The sequence below is a fragment of the Nicotiana sylvestris genome, chromosome 11, assembly GCF_000393655.2.
Source record: "Nicotiana sylvestris chromosome 11, ASM39365v2, whole genome shotgun sequence".
NCBI classification, from domain to species: domain Eukaryota; kingdom Viridiplantae; phylum Streptophyta; class Magnoliopsida; order Solanales; family Solanaceae; genus Nicotiana; species Nicotiana sylvestris.
In genome coordinates, this window is record NC_091067.1 from 24,508,075 (window position 1) to 24,530,261 (window position 22,187).

Here is a 22,187-nt window from a genome sequence, read left to right on the forward strand (position 1 = left end):
CGAGATGTGGCTTTTATTGTTGGAGAGCGGGTATTGCTCCGAGTATCGCCTATGAAGGGCATAATGAGATTTGGGAAGAAGGGCAAGCTTAGCCCTAGGTTCATCGGTCTGTCTGAGATTCTTGATCGAGTGGGAGAGGTGGTTTATAGACTTGCATTGCCACTGAGCTTATCAGCCGTGCATCTAGTGTTTCATATGTCCATGCTCCAAAAATATCACGGAGATCCATCCCACGTGTTAGATTTCAACACTGTCCAGTAGGACAAGGACTTGTCTTATGAGGAGGAGCCGGTAGCTATTCTAGACCGGTAGGTTCATTAGTTGAGTTCGAAGAGTTTTTCTTCTGTTCGTGTTCAGTGGAGAGGTCAGCCTTCTGAGGCATCGACCTGGGAGTCCGAGTCCGATATGCGGAGCCGTTATCCCCATCTTTTTCCCGACTTAGGTACTTCCTTCTTCTGTTCGTTCAACAACGAATGGTTGTTTTAGAGATGGAGAATGTGATGACCTTTGTCATTACTTGTTTTAAAACGAAATTTCCGTGTTCTGAGGCCTTAAAAACTTTATCTAGAATCACCTCGATTTGCGTGCGCAATTCGGGCGCATAGCTGGAAAGCTTAAATATGATAATTTGTGAAAAATGATAAGTTTTGATTATAAAATGAGCTAATTTGACTTCGGTCAAAGTTTTGGGTAAACGAACCCAGACCCGTGATTTGACGGTTCCGAAGGGTCCGTAGGAAAATATGGGACTTGGGCGTATGCTCGAAATCGCATTCCGAGGTCTCAAGCCCAAGAAATGAATTTTTAAAGAAAATTATTTTCTGAAATTGTTTAAAGGATTTGGAAATGAATTTTTGATTAGAACGTGTTGGTATCGGGCATGTATTTTGGTTTCGGCGCCCGATACAGGTCTTATATATGATTTAAGACATTTTTGTGGAATTTGGTGAAAAACGGATGTCATGTGACGTGATTCGGACTTAAATCGCAAAATTTATGTTTAAAGAAGTTTTGAGAAAATTTCACTGATCTTGAGACTTAATTTGATATTCATGATGTTATTTTGATGATTTGATTACACGAGTAGGTTCATATAATATTTTTGAGTTAGTATGCACACTCGGTTTGGAGTTTTGAGGGCTCGGGTGAGTTTCGGGTAGGTTCGGGATGTTTTAGACTTAAACCCAGAAGTTGCAGGTATCTGAACCCGCTGGTGCGGTCCGCACAAAAATGTGTGCGACCGCGGAAGAGGGATAGTGCGATCTGCGGTCGGTTTCGTGCGGTGCGCGGTGGAGGCCTGTGCGGCCGCAGTCCATTTCGTGCGGTCCGCACAGGGCACTGGACCGCAGTACCTCAGGAAGGCTTGTTCGGCCGCAGTCCATTTTGTGCGATCCACATGGGGGGTCTGAGAGGTGTATAAATAGATGAGATTTTCAGTTATTTTGCATTTTTCAAAAACCCCAAAAATATAAGAGGCGATATTTCAAACAACCTTTCTTCTCCAAATCAATTGTAAGTCATTTTAAACTAGTTTTCTTCAATCATTAACATCTTTTAACATGATTTCAACTTCAAATCAATTATTTTCATGGGATAATTGGATGTTTTGGGTAGAACCTAGGTTTTTCAAAAATTGGGGATTTGGACCTCGATTTGAGGTCCGATTTCAAAACAAATTACATATTTGAGCTCGTGGGGAATGGGTAATCGGGTTTTGGTTCGAACCTCGAGTTTTGACCACGTGGGCCCAGGAGCGATTTTGACTTTTTAGGTAAAACTTTGGAAAACTCACTTTCATGCATTCAAATTGATTCATCTAGCATTTATTGATATAATTAAGTAACTTGTGGCTAGATACGAGCAAATTGGCGGAGGAATCGAGGGGTAAAGCTATAATTGAAACTTGAGTTGTGTTTGAGGCATCGATGTAAGTGTTTGTTCTAACCTTAGCTTGAGGGATTAAGAGTTGAGTCTTATTTGCTACGTGATAATTGTTGAGTACGACGTATAGGCATGGTGACGAGTATCTATATGTTGGTGTCTAGCATGACCGTGAGTCTTTAAATTTTGAAGATCTTGATTTCGTTGTATCTTTCATGTCTTGGTGATGATTTCTAATTGTTATGGAAAGTTTGTGGAAGGAATTGTAACCTTTGCACATCGAGGAGCATTAGCTCAAGTTATATTATGAATTGTGAAAGTATATGAGATGATTCAACCCTTTGGAGCATTGGCTCAAGTTATATTATGAATTGTGAAAGTATATGAGATGATTGAACCCTTTGGAGCATTGGCTCAAGTGGTAAAGTGAGTTATGAAATAAAAATGAAAGAAAGAGAAAGAGTTATCAAATTGTCCCCTTGCCGGGATATTGTTGCTTTGTTGATTATCTCCCTTGCCGGGATGTTGAGATTATTGTGGTGTTCCCTTGTCGGGATTTAATTGTTTAATTGTTGTTCACTTGCCGGGATCTCTATTACTATTTTGTTTATTACCTTGCTCCTTTGCTTGTGATTGTTGTTTGGGTGAGGAAGAGTGTTAAAGCACGAAGGGTGATGCCATGCATTATTTGCTATTGTGAGGAAATAGTGTAAAGCATGAAGGGTGATGTCGTGCCATACGATTTACCATTCCGTACCGGTTTTCATTGATTATATGGTGAGGAAAGAGAGTAAAAGCACGAAGTGTGGTGCCGTGCACATCTTTATTATATGATTGATTTGGTGAGGACGAAAGTAAAAGCACGAAGGGTGATGTCGTGCACACTTTTATTATAAAATTGCCTTGGAGAGGACGAGAGTAAAAGAACGAAGGGTGATGCCGTGCAAATTGTTGATTTCTGCTTCTTTGTTGATATTCGAGTTATGTTGTTTCTTTCCTTTCTTGATGCTTTCTATTCGGAACTGTTATCTCCCCCACAACATGTTTCCCCCTCCCACATTGACTGGTTATTTTCTGTATTTCTTTTTCTACTGTATATACATTTGAACTGTACAAGTTTATTTGGTAGTCTGGTCCTAGCCTCGTCACTACTTTGCTGAGGTTAGGCTAGACACTTACCAGTGTCACACCTCCTTTTTTACTACACCCCGTAAAGGATATAAATATAAGGGAGTTTTTCCAATTAAAGGACAATCGAAACGGGATTTGTTTATTTAAAGATTCAGAGTCTCCACTTGGGATAATTTATGGTGTCCCAAGTCACCGGTTTGAATCCCGAATCAAGGAAAAGACTGACTTTGTACTACAGTCCGCGAACCAGAAATTCAAGTAAGGAATTATGTTAACTCGGGAGAAGGTGTTAGGCATTCCCGAGTTCCGTGATTCTAGCACGGTCTCTTTGATCATACTTGGCTTATTAAATTGTCTAATTACTCATTTTAGAACATATATGCATTTAACTCTTTTTTAAGAAATTACCTTGAAACGAGTCATGTGCACGTGTACTCATTTTGTTTGGTGCGTCAAAAATCATATCACGCGTACGTGTGCACAATTAATAATGCTTTGTTATTATTAAGAAAGTTCGGCCGAAGTTGCGCGAACACATACTCCGGTTTTGTTTTTAGAAACCGTAATCATGTCACGCAAACGTGTCCATAATTAGGATAGTATATTAAACGTACGTAAGCAAACTCCGTACGTTTGTCAATTTTTTATATCTAAATTAATACGAAGGCCATGCAATTGTCATTTTGTTCGGCAGGGCACACCTCGGTTTATTCTAATCAAAGGGTTTCCAAACTAACTGATGAGGGCCATAAGTTAGTTATGTTATTTAATATGGCTCGCCTCAATCTATTTAATGGGCTTAATTAATTAAACGCCAAATATAATTAAAGGTTTCTCTCAAACTAACTAAAAGTCTTACTAGAGAAAAGTTCAGTATTTAAGCGAATGGATTTAATCCAGCACAAACGAGCTAATAACTAAATGAGAAAGGGCTATCCAGTTTGGGCCCAATCGTGAGCCCAAATGTCGGAACTTGTAACTACCGGATGGCTTACTCAATATCGAGTCCTTTACAACGCATAGATAATGCCAGAAGTTGCAAATAAAACAACGTAAATTCAAAAGGAGCTAACGCTGGGATCAATACACATGCAAGCTGCCTTCGAAGTCACACTTTAACTCATCAATGGACAATTATCTGACATTTTAGCAATGACTGCACTTTGAAAACGATTAAAAGTCCCATTTTAATAACTAACAGTAGGAAATATTTAATTTCCAGATTTCCAAACTACGTTGAAATACAGACCTAAAAATTTTAAAAATCAAATCAATCTCGTACAAGTAGAACCTATATACAACCACACTAACAACTTGTCATTTTCCAGTAAGCTTAAAAATAAATCTTCATTAGAGAACCCTAGCAAATCTCAGCCAAAACCAAATAAGGTCCAGGGTATATAACAGACCTATATGAAATTAGCAGCTACAAACTTAAAGTCTCATTAACACGAATTCGAGCTTATTCAAGGGCTAAAGTCCATGATTTAATTGACATTACAAAGCAGACAACAAAGGGTAAATATGCTGAAGGAGAAAACAGGTTATCCTTCAAAATTTGACGATCTCCATGAAAACAATGGCGACATTTCAAAGACAAGAAGAAAAGAAAAGACTAAGGCTAATTTGAACCAGACAATTTCCCATTTCCATTTTTAGTCTCCAATTCGAGCATCAATTTACATTGGTTCCAGAGACATGTACCTGAGAAATAAGGAGAGCAAAAATGTAAAGAGTCAGTAATCAGCAGCAGCAAACCTAGTAGGACGCAATGGAACAGTAACAGTAATGGGAGAACCCAATTCCAAACCAAATAATGATATGCAGCAACCCAGAGAACAATATCAATCGAACAGTGACCCGAACTTCAAATCAAACTTCTACAAACCCAAGTTTAATCCTTTTTAACCCAAATGAGAAACTACTATTTTTAGAAATTGAAAAAAAATCAGACGAGCAATTCAGTGAAACAGTAATTATTTTTTTGTAGTTTTTCTATATTTCTGGATTTCAACCCTTAGAAATCTCTGCCTTCAAAGGAAAGAAAAGCTGCCTTTATAGGCAAGGCATTAGGGCAGCTAAAAGAGGATCATATTTGCACCTAGACCCTTTTCATATTTTCGTTTTTGCTCAAAAGCTCTTAGTTTAAAACATCAGATTTCATATAAGCTCCCACCCCACTTTCCTAGATGTTTCTGAATTCTGTTACTCAAGATTCCCTTCCCCAATTCCCTAAACTACCACTCGAACCATGATTATTTACCCTCCCAGCCTAGCAGAACCCGGGTCCAAATGACCCAAGTGAATGGGTCTGAATTAGACCCAATTCAAGTCCTTCCTAGGCTATTTATTCCTTATGAACCCAATTAATGTGAAGAAAACCCAAAAACTCACACGTTCAGATTCAGAAACTTAAATGACTCGGCACAAAATTGAGCCCAAAACAAAAATGAAAATTCAAACTATATGTACTTGAAGACAAGACCCAACTAATAATCAAACACAACTTGAATCTAACATGCAGATATAGGCAGTATAACAAAATGAGAAATTAAAATCAGAAACTAAAAGACAAAGTAGAAGAAGGTAAGAAGATAGCAAAAAAAACATAAGTTAAATAACGAAAGGTAAAGAAGAACAAAATACCTAAAAACCACTCGAACCAGTAAAGAATGGTGACGGATCTTCAAGTCTTCAAATCTCGGCTCAGTTTGAGATTAATCGTGTGTTCTTTATCAAAAACACGCGAGTAAAGTCAAAAGGGACCTAAAATCTTTAATGGAATCTTGATTCGGAAATCTTGATTCGGAAATCTTGGGATTTTAGGTTTCACTTTCTGATCTAGTATTCGAGAGGATCGGGCAATATTTGAGGGAAACTGACCCAGAATTTGGGAGGAGGGGGTCGTGGAGGTTCCAGGGTGTGATTTTGGTGGCGAACAGAGGCGGCACCGCCGGTCTAAGGTGGTGAGAGTTAGGGCGGCAGATTAGGGTTTCGGGGGTGTTTTCTGATGAGGGTGATGAACCGAAGGGAATTCTGAGGGGGGTAGGGTTATTCGGACACTTAAATACACCTGGAGCTTCAGTTCTGAGCCATTTGATCAAGTGGAGATCAACGACTCAGATTACACAATCCAAAACGGCATCGTTTTAATTTGGGGGAGGGGACGGACCGGGTATCAGGGGCGGGTCGTGGGCTGCCTGAACGGGTTTCAGGGCAAAATATTTGGGCCTATGGATTTTAAAACAAGAATGGCCCAAGCCCAGGCTTCTTATTCAATTATTTTCCTTTCTTTCAAATTAGTTTTTTTCTAATTCCTTTTAAATTGAAATTAAAATTAAACATAAACCCAAATTAATTCCTAAATAAATTATCTCATCAAATTAAATTAACTAACTCTAAATAATTATCACAACTATTTAATTCCCAAATTAAAGCAAGCGACAAAATTCAAATGCGCAAAAATAAACTATTTTTATGGTTTTCCTTTTTATAAAACAACTTAATTAATTAATTAATCCTAAAATGTCAAATTAAATCCTAAATGCAAATGTACATAATTTGTATTTTTCATTAGTTTAATAAAATAAACATGCACAGACAAATGCAAACATTTAACATAAAATGCCACAAAATTCACAAAATTGCAAATAATGAAAAGAAATTATTTTATTTTGAAATTATGGGAGTAATTCGTGTAGGGAAAAAATCACGTGCTTACAGTTGCCCCTCTTTGCCCGGAAACACGAAGAGTTTTCGTGCAAAGATAAAGTGAGAGGATACGAGCGATTTTTGTCTGTTTGAATACTCCGTGGGAAGCATTTTTTAAAGAGTTGACCGCACCCTGCTTTTGAGGTTGCCTACATATCCTTGGCTAAAAAGGAATCAGGTCAGTGTAGTTCGGGAATGTCTGGTAGCTGGGACTACTATGAAGCTGTGATTTCGCTATTGCTGCTGCTGCTGCTGTTACTGCTTACTAAACCCCCTTATGACACCATGTCAAAATAAAACAAGAAGCTAGACTAGACTACGATCTATGGATTACAAAAGTCTTATCTATATCTTCAACTTTATCTTGTAGTTCTTGTTGCCTTGTTGTCCTTTATTCTCTCGGTGGCATCCATTTGTTGCCACCTTGAATTGTAAGCTGAGATGTTTTCCCCTTCTTCAAGTGGACGCTTGACTGCTAAAGTCAAATTGTATTCTAAGATGTTTTTCCTCGCTCTCCAGGTGGATGCCTGACTGCTAAACTTGATATGTATTCCCATGCTCTCCAGGCGGGCTCCTGACTCCAAAACGTGAATATATTCCCATGCTATCCAGGCGGGCTCCTGACTTTGAAACGTGAATGTATTCTCATGTTATCCAGGCGGGCTCCTGATTTGAAACGTGAATGTATTCCCATGCTATCCAGGCGGGCTCCTGACTTCAGCAAAATAGACAAAAACAAAGAAAATTTTCTTCCCCAGTTTAGGTATGTGGGCCCATGTGTAAGTGTAAAACAAATCACATTGCCGAATATCAAAGAATTTTGAAAACCAAAACTTGAATCGTACTCCCTTGTTCTCTAGGCGGGCTCCTGACTTCAACTTAAACGTATTCCCTGCTCTCCAGGCGGGCTCCTGACTTCAACTTGAAATGTATTCCCTACTCTCCAGGCGGGCTCCTGATTGCTAAACTTGAATGTATTTCCTGCTCTCCAGGCGGGTATCCTGACTTCAATTTGAAATGTATTCCCTTCTCTCCAGGCGGGCTCTTGATTGTTAAACTTGAATTGTACTCCCTTATTTTCCAGGCGGGCTCCTGATTTCAACAAAATAGACAAAACAAAGAAAACGTTTTGCCCCAGTTTGGTAACTGGGCACATCTGTGAGTGTTAATTGAATCGTGTTACCAAATATATCTATAAATTTGAAAGCTAAATCCCATTATCCAGGAGGGTCCCGCCGAATCTTGTTGTCTAAGAAGGTATTAAAACTACATCTCATTATCCAGGAGGGTCCTGACAGCTCTTAACTAAACGACAAATTTAGATCTACGCTATATCTTTTAAAGGAATGACTTCTACTACATCTTGTTATCTAAGAAGGTCTTAAACTACTCCCCATTATCCAGGAGGGTCCGGAAAATCCAATGTCAAATTTTATCTTAAGAGTGACAGCTTTTATAGCTGGATTATACTACCCTACAGTAGGATTTACGCTAAATGTTGCTATCTAACCAAAACTTTAAAGCTAAGTCCCATTATCCAGGAGGGTCCTGAGAACTCCTAATTGAATCCTATCTCGAACATGCAAAACTTCTACGCCGACTTATATTCCTTTGGGATGCATTTATGCTAAATTATGCTATTTTTGAACATTTCAACTAGGTCCCATTTTCCAGGAGGGTCCTGAAAATAAAAAATCAAACATGTTTGGTGACTGTCTTTCTCCACGAAAGGTTTCTCTGAAACAATCGAAATTTCCTGCCCCATGTTTTAATCAAAGAAAATTTTGTCAGTTTTAAAATGTGGTGGTTAGTTGATGGCATTCTTGCTGAAGGTCTCTCCACTGCATTATCTTGTTTTGACTGGCTTCTCTGAGCTGGCCCTGAACTGCTTGACTTTCCGACTGACTTTCAAAAAAAACCCATAACTTGAATGACCCGAGTGTTCTATTCCCGAACCGTTGTTTCGCATCTCTGACCCCTTTAACTGAACCTCTGCATTTCCCATCAAATTATCTTGCCAATGGAACTCTTGCTGGTATTTTATCCCTTTTTACATCATACTATCTTTGGTATGCTCTAGCCGCACTGTGCTTTGCAATCTTGAAGCTGGTAGTGAGCTTTGAAATTCCTTCTTATTTGCTTAAACAGAACTGAAATTGGGAACATCTTAGAGAAATAAACCCAAAGAAATTAAATGCAATGACTTTCAGAGTTAAGGATAAGGAAACCCAAAACTGGAAGACTATCTGAAGAGAAAAAGAAAAGAGACTTATCTGAGTGGAACAACTGGTTCCAATGGTCATGACATGCAATTTGGATTAATCGGCCCAATATGTCCAACCAATCAACTTTCAGTTGCCATACTTTGTTGCCCCAGAATTTCCATGACCTGATTTCTTCACCTCTAATCCCGATCTTGTTCGTCATGCGGTGCCTTGAAAAGTTTTCACCAGCAGGCCTCTCTCATTCCTTCATCTGTCAACTCACTTTCGCCTTAAGGTGCCCGTGAGGGTTTTCACCAATAAAACTCTCTCATTTTGATTTCTCTCAGCTCACGTCGCCTTACGGTGCCCATGGGGGTTTTCTCCAATAAGACTCTCTCATTTTGATTTCTCTAAGATCCCGTCGCCTTACAGTGCCCGTGGGAGTTTTCACCAATAAGACTCTCTCATTTTGATTTCTCTCAGCTCCCGTCGCCTTACGGTGCCCGTGGAGGTTTTCACCAATAAGACTCTCATTTTGACTTCTTTTCCTTCTTTGGACCAGAGTGTTGCCCCTGACGTGAATCACCGCTACCTGCTTGACTTGGCATTTCCCGAAGACTGATCGGAAGGTCTTTCTTTGGACCGTAATGTGGCTTTGGATGGGTTTAGAAAGGAAGGGTATAAAAAGCTCAAAATTATTTGATTGGGTTCAAATTTACAACCTTCTGAATCAGGTTTCTGATAACAGCCACAACATCTGCCCCAGTTTCTTATTTGGGAACTTTTGGATTTTTATTTTGATGGGACCGAACTGTGAGTCTGCCTACGTATCCTTAAAAGGAATCAGGTCGAACGTAGTTCATGACATAGGAATTACTTTGTTTGTTGTGATTTTCTTCCCTTTTCTTTTTCTTCTTTTCTTCTTTTGTTCTTCTTTTATTGTTTCTTTTTTTTTTCTCTTTTTCTTTTTCTTTTCTTTTTCCTTTCTCTTTTTCTCTCCTTTCTTTACTTATCTTTACGCTTGTGTTTTCGATATTTGCTATCGATTCTGAATGAGGGGTATGAAAGAAAATAAATGAGGCTCAAAGGGGTAACGAGGGATAAAGTGTTTAGATAGCAGAACAAAATGCCTTCGTCATTTCAATATTCGAAACATGCCAAATACAAACAAGTACAATCATACATAATATCTCTTGACTATATCAGAATTGATAGCCATTTCTACACATTTTCCTTCTACATCTATCAAATACGATGCACCATTAAACAACACTCTAGTCACGACGAACGGCCCCTGCCAATTTGGGGCGAACTTTCCTTTTGCTTCAACTTGATGAGGAAGAATGCGTTTCAATACTAACTTCCCCACTTCAAACTTTCGTGGAGGCACCTTCTTGTTGTATGCTCTTGCCATTCTCTGTTGATACAACTGGCCATGACACACTATTGCCAGTCTCTTTTCATCGATCAAACTCAATTGTTCTAAGCGGGTTTGACCCACTCTTCATCATCGATCTCAGCCTCCGCGATAATTCGAAGGGATGAGATTTCCACTTCTGTGGGTATCATTGCTTTGGTTCCATACACCAACAAATAAGGAGTCGCCCCTACTGAAGTACGGATAGTAGTACGATAGCCGAGCAATGCAAATGATAATTTTTCATGCCACTACCTAGAACCTTCCACCATTTTTTGAAGTATCTTCTTTATATTCTTGTTGGCCACCTCAACTGTTTCGTTTGCCTTAGGGCGGTATGGGGTAGAATTGCTATGTGTAATCTTGAAATGCTAACATACCTCTTTCATCAGATGACTATTGAGATTAGCCCCATTGTCCGTAATGATCACCTTTGGTATCCCGAACCGACAAATGATATTTGAATGCACAAATCCACTACTTCCTTCTTGGTTACAGACTTGAATGTTTTAGCCTCTACCCACTTGGTGAAATAATCGATGGCCACTAGAATAAACATGTGCCCGTTGGACGCTGCTGGCTCGATCGGTCCAATGACATCCATTCCCCAAGCAACAAAAAGCCATTGTGCAGACATCGTATGTAATTCAGATGGTGGAGAATGAATCAAATCTTCATGCACTTGGCACTGATGACATTTACGCACGAAACTGATATAATCTCGCTCCATAGTGAGCCAATAATAACCTGCCCGAACAATCTTCTTTGCCAGCACATACCCACTCATATGCGGTCCACAGACTCCAGAATGTACTTAAGTCATGATAGCCGCGGCCTGTTCGGCATCTACACATCTTAATAACCCAAGATCTGGAGTTCTTTTGTACAAAACTCCTCCACTGAAGAAAAATCCACTTGTCAAGCGACGAATTGTTCTTTTTTGATCACCTGTGGCTTGTACCGGATATACTCCCCTTCGGATGTATTCCTTGATGTTGTGAAACCAAGGCTCCCCATCGAGCTTTTCCTCCACCATGTTACAATAAGCATGCTGATCACGGACCTGAATGTGCAATAGGTCTACATAAGCCTTATCTGGATCATGTAACATTGACGCCAGAGTAGCCAAAGCATCGGCAACCTCATTGTGGATCCTCGGAATATGCCTGAACTCTATTGATTGAAACCGTTGACAAAGATCATGCAAGCATTGCTGGTATGGTATGAGTTTTAAATCTCGTGTTTCCCATTCTCCCTGAATCTAGTGTACCAGAAGGTCCGAGTCACCTAAGACCGAGACTTCCTGGACACCCATATCCACAGTTATCCTCAAACCCAAAATGCATGCCTCGTATTCTGCCATGTTGTGAGTACAGTAGAACTGAAGCTGAGCCGTAATAGGGTAATGATGCCCTATTTCAGAAACAAGTACCACTCATATTCCAATGCCTTTCATGTTAGCAGCCCCATCAAATAAAAGTTTTCCATCTTGGCCTTTCAATCTATTCCAACTCATCAATGTACATTACCTCTCCATCAGGAAAGTAAGTCTTCAAAGGTTCGTATTCTTCATCCGCAGGATTTTCAGCCAAGTGGTCGACCAATTCTTGTGCTTTCATCGTTGTCCGAGTCACGTAGACAATGTCAAATTCTGTGAGCAAGATCTGCCACTTTGCGAGCCTACCTGTGGGCATAGGCTTCTGGAAGATATACTTCAATGGATCCAAGTGAGAGATGAGGTAAGTAGTATAAGAGGACAAATAATGTTTCAGCTTCTGGGCTACCCAAGTTAGGGCGCAACACGTCCTCTCAAGATGAGTGTACTTAACCTCGTAAGATGTGAACTTCTTGCTGAGATAATATATGGCCTGCTCCTTCCTGCCAGTGATGTCATGCTGTCCCAACACACATCCAAATGAATTGTCCAAGACTGTCAAATACAGAATCAAAGGTCTCCCTGGTTCTGGCGGGACCAACATAGGTGAGTTTGACAAGTACCCCTTTATCTTATCAAATGCTTCGTGACATTCATCTGTCCACTTGACTGCAGCATCTTTCTTTAACAATTTGAAGATAGGCTCACAAGTTGTTGTGAGCTGAGCAATAAACCGGCTGATGTAATTCAATCTTCCCAACAGACTCATCACCTCAGTCTTGTTCTTTGGAGGCGGAAATTCCTAGATGGCTTTGATTTTTGATGGGTCTAATTCAATACCTCGTCGGCTGACTATGAATCCCAACAACTTTTCCAGATGGAACACCGAACGCACATTTTGCAGGATTGAGCTTGAGATTGTACCTGCAAAGCCTTTGGAAGAACTTTCTCAGATCTCTGACATGGTCAGACTGCTTTCTAGACTTTACAATCATGTCATCCACATAAACCTCGATCTCCCTGTGTATCATGTCGTGGAATATGGTCGTCATTGCCCTCATGTAGGTTCCCCTAGCATTTTTCAAACCAAATGGCATGATCCGATAGCAGTATGTTCCTCATGGCGTGATGAATGTTGTCTTTTCCGCGTCCTCCTCATCCATTAAGATCTGGTGGTAGCCCGTATAACAATCCACAAAAGAACCAACCTCATGTTTGGCACAATTATCGATCAATATATGGATGTTTGGTAGTAGGAAATTATCCTTGGGACTCGCCTTGTTGAGGTCTCGATAATCAACACACCCTGGTCTTGCCATCCTTCTTCGGCACAAGCACTACATTGGCTAACCAAGTGGGATATCGAGTGACGCGAATGACCTTGGCCTCAAACTGTTTGGTGACCTCTTCCTTAATTTTTACACTCATATCAGTTTTAAATTTCCTCAACTTCTACTTGACAGGAGGGAATGCCGGATCAGTGAGCAATTTGTGAACCACCAAACCAATGCTTAGACCTGGCATGTCGTCATAGGACCAGCAAAAACATCTTTATACTCTAGCAGTGTTTTAATTATCTCCTCTCTGAGCTGTGGTTCAAGATGGACACTTATTTTAGTTTTCCGGACATTATCTTGGTCCCCTAAATTGATTGCTTCTGTATCACTCAGGTTAGGCTTGGGTTTTTCTTCAAAATGGCTTAATTCTTTACTAATCTCTTCAAATGCTTCATCCTCGTCAAATTCCGATTCAACATCACATTCTATTTCTTGAATTACTATTTCAGAACTAGATTGGCTTTTAAGGCTAGGCCGGAGATTTTGCATGCATGTCATATCATTGAAGATAGCATAAAAAGAACTGTACAAGGAAAAAAGGAAAACAAAAATAAAACTATCAGGAAGACAGGAAAAGAGAAATTGCATTTCATTGAAATTAAAGATAACGGGGTTTATACATCCAAACGGACGGAACATAGAATCTGAATTACAACCCTGGAATAATCCAGATAAATTGAAAGAAAATCAAAGCAAACTACCAAAACTCTCTCCTGGTGGGGAGAGGAGTAGCTTCCCAATTGTCAATCTTTGCACTGGGCCCAACAAATTGCACATTCGCCTTGCTAGAACCCTCTCCAGCTTCAAACACGTTCACATCGGCGAATATCCTCTCAAACCTTTCCATCAAATCTTCATCCATATCAACCACCAAAATGGGAACCGACATCATTGGGCGTTTTATGGTACCAGGCCTGACAAATGATCGAGAAAGACGCGGTACTGGCTTTGGAAGGGCCCATGCTCTCTGTTTCATTTTTCTAGCTCTTCTCACATCTGCGACTGTAGGCTTGAACCCCAGACCAAATGTATCCAAGTTTTTAGGAAGAGAAACCGGTTGTACGATACCTTGCAGAGATGCGCCCAAACCATTGCCTGGTACAAAACCATTTTTCAACATTTCAACGGCTACCATGACTAATGCAGCAGCTACCCTTGGAGTCGTCACGCACTTCCCTTCAGGGATTTTCTCTACCGATACCGTGTCAACAACCTGATAAACCCACAGCCCCTTGTCATCTTCAAACTCTATGAATGGAACAATGGCATCACTGGGAACACACAAATTGTCTTCGCCATGTACACCAATTTCTTGTCTATCCCATTCAAACTTAACCATTTGATACAGAGTGGATGGGACCGCTTTGGCAGCATGAATCCAGGGTCGTCCTAACAGCGGATTGTAAGAAACAGCCACATCGAGTACCTGGAATTCCATAGTAAATTCAACTGGCCCTATTGTAAGCTCGAGCACTATGTCCTCGACTGAATCTTTTCCTTCCCCGTCGAATCCCCGAACGCAGATACTATTCTTGTGAATTCTTTCATCATCCACCTTCAACTTGTTCAGAGTGGAAAGAGGACAAATATTTGCACTGGAACCATTGTCAACAAGTACCCGAGTAACCACGGAATCTTCACATTTCACCGTCAGATAGAGGGCTCTATTGTGCTCGGTACCCTCCACGGGCAACTCATCATCAGAAAAAGTGACTCTGTTTACCTCAAATATCTTGTTAGCTATCGTTTCCAAGTAGTTTACTGAGATTTTGTCAGGAACATGGGCTTCGTTCAAGATTTTCCTTAAAGCCCGACGGTGTTCGTCTAAATGGATCAATAATGACAAGAGCGAGATCTGAGCTGGTGTCTCCTTAACTGCTCCACAATGGAATAGTCTTGTACTTTCATCTTTCTCAGAAATTCTTCTGCTTCTTCCTCGGTCACCGCTTTCTTCACGAACACTTGATTATCTTTTGAGGTCTTAGCTTTTCTCAACTCTTCAGGGGCAAGGCATCTCCCCGATCGAGTCAAACCATGAGTCTCACACACTTTTTCTTTAACCTCTTTCCCCTTGTAAGTCACTGTCACTCGTTCATAATTCCATGGGACTGCCTTGCTGTTGACTATGGGTAATTGAGTTACCAGTTTGATAATGACAGGATCTGTGCAGGCGCCCTTCACAATTACCATATGCTTGTTCGTCACTCTTGGCACAACCACTTTTGCTCTTTGATGTTTTCCTACAACGTCACTTGTGGACCCCTTCTTAACCTTCACGGATGGTTCATTATTTGCCCCGTTCAACTTAATCACAGACTTCTCACTTGTTGACTTTTCAAATGGCTTGGCTTCACTAGAATGAACCATCATGACAGTTTGCGATGGCTTCTTAGGCTCCCCTCCCTTATGCACTATCTCAATCATATTAATCTCATGATGGGTCGGAAGCGGGTTCTGGTTGATGTTGGGTACCTCTGGGCTTGGACCTCAATCCGATTAGTATCAATGAGCTCTTGAATAGCTGTTTTCAACTTCCAGCATTTCTCTATGTCGTGACCCGAGGTCCCTGAACAATACTCACAACTTACCGAGTAGTCAAGATTTCTGGGAAGAGGATTTGGCAGTTTAGCCTCGATCGGATTCAACATACCCAACTGTCCCAGTCGATGGAATAGACTAGCATATGATTCTCCCAAAGAAGTGAAAGTCTTCTGCTTCTGCAACCTCTCATTCTTAAAGGCTTGATTTGGCCGAAAACCTGTTCCAGGGAGATTTCTGTAGGCTCTTGGGGGTGGATGGGAATTTTGTGGATCTAGGTATGGACTTTGTGGAGCCGGCGCACACCATTGTTCGTGAGCGGGATGTTGGGTATAGGTTTGTGCGTGATGGACGGAAAAATGGGGATTGGGCGGTGGGTAGTAGTGTTGTGGTGGACTATATGGAGTGTGGGGGTAAGTTTGAAGGTAGGGTCGAGGCGGGTTGTAGTAACGTGGAATGTTCCTGGATCCAATCTAAGCTCTCGACTCAATTGTAGCAACATCCTCTTTCTTTTTCTTCCCAAGTACACCCCCAGTACCGTTTTGAATGGCCTGGGTGGTCTCTTTGATTGCTGAATAACTCATGATCTTGTTGGACTTGAGTCCCTCCTCAACCATGCCTCCCATTTTTACAACTTCATTAAAGGACTTGCCTACTGCTGACACCAAGTGACCAAAATAAGTGGGTTCCAAAGCCTGCAAGAAATAATCAACTATCTCACTTTCTTTTATCGGAGGGTCAACCCTCGTTGTTTGCTCTCTCCAACGGAATCCATATTCCCTAAAGCTCTTACCAGGCTTCTTCTCAATCTTTGTCAATGACAGACGGTCTGGGATAATTTCGAGGTTGTACTGAAAATGGCAGGCAAAAGCTTGGGCCAAATCGTCCCATGTGTACCACCTACTATGATCTTGTCTGGTATACCATTCTAATGCCGATCCACTCAAACTTTGGCTGAAATACGCCATCAACAATTCATCTCTTCCATCTGCTCCTCTCATCTTGCTACAAAATCCTCTTAAGTGTGCTACTGGGTCACCATGCCCGTCGTACAGATCAAACTTGGGCATTTTGAACCCTGCTGGCAACTGAACATCTGGGAACAGACATAAATCTTTATAGGCCACACTTATTTGACCTCCCAACCCCTTCATATCTCTGAACGTTTGTTCTAAGCTTTTGACCTTTCTGATCATCTCTTCATGCTCGAGATTTTTTGGGTAGCTTCTCGGTCTCTGCCGGGAGATCAAGATGAGGGGTGCAAGAATATGGTTTTGGAACTTTGAAGGTAGGTTCAGGGGGATAGTACTGGTTGTCGTGATTTTGGAACAGAGGTTCACTGGAAGATCGGTGTAGTGTAGAAGGTGGAGGTGCCACAAAAACAGGCGTAATTAGTGGGGGAGGGTATGGGACTTGTTTGGGTGGTGGAGCTTGAGAAGTATGGGAAATGGCACCATAGCATTGTTGGTAGAGGGGAAAGGCTAGAGATGAGTTCACAGTAGGAGGCTCCTGAGGTTGGGCCGATGGTGGGATATAAGCAGGGTTGGCAGGATAAACCGGTGGTGGATGCCCCTTGGCCCAGGCTTGGTACATTTCAGCCATCTGCTGCTTTAACTTATACATCTCCTCCTTCATTGCATTAACATCTAGTTCTTCCACCTCTTTGACGGGTCAACAATACTTGTCTCTGGTTCTTGGTTGGCCATATTCAGCCTGTCTTTTGATCGGGTGTTGTATGAGTGACTTGTCAGAATGCCAATCAACTAACCACCTGCCTGGACTCAATACATCAAACAACAACCTTGTTAGTGATTAGGCTTTAACAGATTGGTAACCGCACATTGGGCATAAATGCACCTAAACAGTTAACCATCTCTATTATGTATTTACTCGGTTGCATACGTCATCCCGACCTTTTCTTACTTTCAATTGCAAACTTCCCCCTTTTTCTTTCTTTTCTTTTCCTTCCTGTCACTCTTGCCTCTGTTCTCTCTTTGTTTTTATTCTCTCTTGATTTCTTATTTTCTCTCTTTTCTTTCTTGTTTTTCCGTTCTTTTTCTTTTCTTTACTCTTTTATTTTTCTTCTTATTTTCTTTCTCTCGTTTTCATTTGGTTACGGTCGAATCCTATGTAGATTGTCTACGTATCATGACCCCGCATGAATCAGACCAAGCGTAGTTCTTGGAGATGAAAATAATAAAACATTTTTGGAATTTTCAAATTTTCATAATAAGACTCGGAAATAGACTTAAACAAAAACTAACCGACTCTGATGAAAGATGAAATATAGAGTCGAAAAACAAACAACCCACATACTCTAATAAAAGAAATACAGACTCCAAGACAAACTGGCAGACTTTAACGGAAAGAAAATACAGACTCAAGAAATCACGAATACATCAGTGCCTCAATTTCCCCTGGGACCCGTGGGGCATCATTCGGCCTCGCCGAGGGCCAACTTGCTAAATCCTCTTGGAGGTGGTAGAGATCTTCCATTACCTGGTGAACAAAAATCATCACAGTAGCGAAGAACATAGATTCAGTCATATCCTCGTAGCTACTGCACTTCATCGCGATGTAGTTGGCGATCCTTTTGACTCGCTCTCTTATAATGCCCTTCTCTTGCAACAAATGCCCAATCTGTTCAGTTCTGGCTTCCAAAGTTTGTTCGGCTACCTGGTTCTGCTCTTGGAGTTATTGCAAGTCACTTTCTAGCCGTGCCATTAAGGCATAACAATGTTCTCTTTCAACCTTAAAATTTTTGGCTTGTTTAGCCATTTCACCCTTGAGGTTGCCAATTGTCTTTTCCCAACCTGTGACCCCTTTTTCATATCTGTCTTTCATCTGTTGAACGAAAGTTGCACACCTTTCGGTGCTTTTAGCCAACCTTGCCTGTGCTTTTGCTAGTTCAGACTCAGCTTTCTGCAGGTCATCTTCATAGTCACGTACCTTTTGAGTAAGGTTATAAATGAGTCTTTCATCTTTCCCGCTTCGGCCTGGGTTCTCAGCTTTAATTTTCAACTGTCAAACCTGAGCTCTGAGAGCTTCATTTTCTCGCACCAATCTTCTCCTCTCACCTTCGGCCTCTTGTGCCTGTAAATCATTGTTGAAGGTGACATTTCTCAACTCTTCTCGTAAATCATGGATGGTGGCCTTATATTCCTTTTCCTTCTCCCCCAGGCTAACCTCTCCTGAATTTTATCATCAAAGGCTTGAACATGAGGCCTTTTGGTAGGCCTCTCGAGCTCTGGCTCGTTATTTACATAAGACATTTTCTCAAACCAAGCAGCATAATTTGGATCTACTTCCCCCTTGGCGATGTCTGGTACCTGGGTGCCATTTTTTTAGATACCGACAGCTATTCCAATCCCGCTAAACTACAGCCTCAAGCAATGCAGCTTCTGGATGTAACTCTATGACCTGGGTGCTTAGATCTTCATCTTCGGGCACAATCTGATACCTTCCCAATTGCCTCAAGACCCTCTACGGTGCATATGGCTGAATACTCCTTACACCCATTAACCTCAGGTAGCCTTTGATAGCAGTCATATAGATGAATTCTGTCCTCATGAGCCATCCTATAGTCTACTCGACCTGACCTGCGTTAAAAACTTTCAAGTGAGAGACCCATGCTTCAAACCCTTCTGATGCGTTATAATCTTTTACCCTCTCCTCGTAACTAGTGATGAAGTTATTCGGGCTCGAACCATAACTCATGAATTTGGGATGATGGCGAAGGTTCTCGATCAACCACATTTGCAGAAGGATGTTGCAACCTTCAAATAATTGAGCCCCTACTTTGCATAAGGTCAATGCTCGATAAATATCTGCCAGCACCAACAGGGCAAGTGTATGATCTTCCTTGGTAGTGAGTATTTGTGCAATTCTATCCATACGAATATACACCATCCCTTTCTCATTTGGAAAAACCATGATTCCCAAGAATGCCACAATAAATGCGAACCGACGATGAATTTGCCAAAGGCCCTTGTCTTGTTTGTTGCTCAGACCCTTTTCATGCATTTCAAAACCAGCAGAGTGCCCGAACCTGGAGTATAATAAATGGAAAGCACAACACCCATTGCTCACACGTTCTTTATTTGTCTGTTTACTGATATTCAGGAGGTCAAAGAACTTGTGCACCGATAGAGCCCTTGGAAATATAAGTTGTTGCTTCCTCAAATCCCGTCCGAATTCAATGTACCCGGCTATCTCCTCCAAAGTAGGGGTGATCTCAAAATCCGAGAAATGAAAGACATTGTGGACAGGATCCCAGAAAGTTACCAAAGCCTTGATCATATCTTCCCGTGGTTTGATCTCAAAAATATTTATAAGAGCACCCAATTGCTTTTTCACCCATTTCTGACCATCTTCATCTAGATCATTCCACCACATACGCAAGTGCAATTGGGCATGTTCCCTGACCACTTCTGGCGGATCCTGGATGGTATTCATTCTGTTCCTGTGGAAGGTTAAGGTTAGGGTTGACTCGAGTGGACCCTTTTGTAAACAGTTTTTTTAAGAAGAAAAGAAAAAAGATAGAGAAAAGAAAAGAAAAAAAGAAAAAAAAACAAATCAAAGGACCATGATTTCTTCCCCTATATGCCAATTTTAGCCAAGTGACTGTTTTTCCAAATGCGTCCCCTTCCCAATTTCACATGAATTTTGAGGCCGGGGGGATTATATTATGACCCTTCACAAACTTGTCCATTCTTTTACGAAAATAGCCTTTCGACAACTGAAAAATACTCTGAGGCTATCTCGGCAAGAACGGTTTGAGACATTGTCGAAGCTGGATCGACTTATTTTGATCAAGAATCCAGACTGCATTCACTCGACCACCGACTTTCTTTTCTTGTTTTTCTTTCTTTTTTTTTCAAAAATAAGGTCGAACCTTATGTAGGTTGCCTACGTATCCCACATCTGGTGAGAATCAGACATGCGTAGTTCGGTCAGTTTTGACACATTTGGAAGAACACAGCGTTTGACTCTTTTGAAATAATTTTTTTGTTGAAAAATTTTGGCAGAGCTTCGGGATGTTTTTCAAATACCGTGGTTTTCTTTAGAATCGGGTTTTATTTCCTTCCCTACATCACTCTTGGTTTTTCTTTTTGCTTTATTTTCCCTAGCCAGTCAGCATGCAAGCCCGAACAAATAAATGTACATATAGCACATAGAATGCATCAGGATGGTCTGTTGTTTCGGGCACACTTGTCCTAGACGGACCCAGCCCCTATGTTGAGTCCCCTAAGTCAAATGCACATGATGCAAACAAAACTCTCCTATTAGGGATCCGGCATGAAGCTGTGTTTTTCTAAGTTTAACTCCAGGGGTTTTGGTCTAGACTTGGATTACCCGAGCAAACAACTGGGGCCGAAGAGGGGGCGACGTAACGGGAGCACTGAAGTCTACCCGGCCTTGTCGCTTGCCCAGTATCATTCTTATTTGGTATAATTTCTACAGAAAAAAGGGGGTCACGCGAACGTGTGCACCATTTCCAGAAGACTCAAAGAGGTGGCGTAAGAAAATATTTATATACAATTCAAACAATAATAAAGCAGTAAACAAATAACATTTAGCACAAAAGATTCATAGAATACAGTAATATTAACAATAAATGAAGCCAAGTAAAAATCATTAACAAGCTCAAATTCTTGAACCCTGAACCAGAGATTTTAATTTCGCTCCCTAACAGAGTCGCCAGAGTTGTCACAACTCCTTTTTTACTACACCCTGTAAAGGGTATAAATATAAGGGAGTTTTTCCAATTAAAATACAATCGAAATGGGATTTATTTATTTAAAGATTCAGAGTCGCCACTTGGGATAATTTATGGTGTCCCAAGTCACCGGTTCGAATCCCGAATCGAGGAAAAGATTGACTCTGTACTACAGTCCGCGAACCAGAAATCCGAGTAAGGAATTCTGTAAACCTGGGAGAAGGTGTTAGGCATTCCCGAGTTCTGTGGCTCTAGCACGGTCGCTTTGATCATACTTAGCTTATTAAATTGTCTAATTGCTCGTTTTAGAACCTATGTGCATTTAACTCTTTTTTAAGAAATTACCTTGAAACGAGTCACGCGCACGTGTACTCATTTTTTTTTGGTGCGTCAAAAATCATGTCACGCGTACGTGTCCACAATTAATAACGCTTTGTTATTATTAAGAAAGTTCGGTCGAAGTTGTGTGAACGCATACTTCGATTTTGTTTTTAGAAACCGTAATCATGTCACGCGAACGTGTCCATAATTAGGATAGTATATTAAACGTACGTAAGCAAACTCCGTACGTTTGCCGATTTTTTATATCTAAATTAATACGAAGGCCATGCAATTGTCATTTTGTTTGGCAGGGCACACCTCGATTTATTCTAATCAAAGGGTTACCAAACTAACTGATGAGGGCCATAAATTAGTTATGTTATTTAATATGGCTCACCTCAATCTATTTAATGGGCTTAATTAATTAAACGCCAAATATAATTAAAGGTTTCTCTCAAACTAACTAAAAGGCTTACTAGAGAAAAGTTGAGTATTTAAGCGAATGGATTTAATCCAGCACAAACGAGCTAATAGCTAAATGAGAAAGGGGGTA

General features: G+C 40.8%; 1 protein-coding gene across 2 annotated transcripts in view; it reads right to left on the minus strand.

The window, feature by feature from the left end:
- Nucleotides 1–4,340: 4,340 nt before the first annotated feature.
- LOC138882126 (uncharacterized) overlaps nucleotides 4,341–22,187 on the minus strand; it is a 31,544-nt gene continuing 13,697 nt past the window's right edge. Inside the window, exons 2-3 of one of the 2 annotated variants that reach the window (XM_070162503.1) lie at nucleotides 5,659–20,056; nucleotides 4,341–4,716 (exon numbers count right to left, since the gene is read on the minus strand). In XM_070162503.1, the coding sequence (XP_070018604.1) occupies nucleotides 13,754–14,494 (741 nt within the window). In that variant the 5' untranslated portion in view covers nucleotides 14,495–20,056 and the 3' untranslated portion in view covers nucleotides 4,341–4,716; nucleotides 5,659–13,753. The remainder of the gene's footprint in view (nucleotides 4,717–5,658; nucleotides 20,057–22,187) is intronic. The other variant, XR_011403618.1, reaches the window with a different exon arrangement.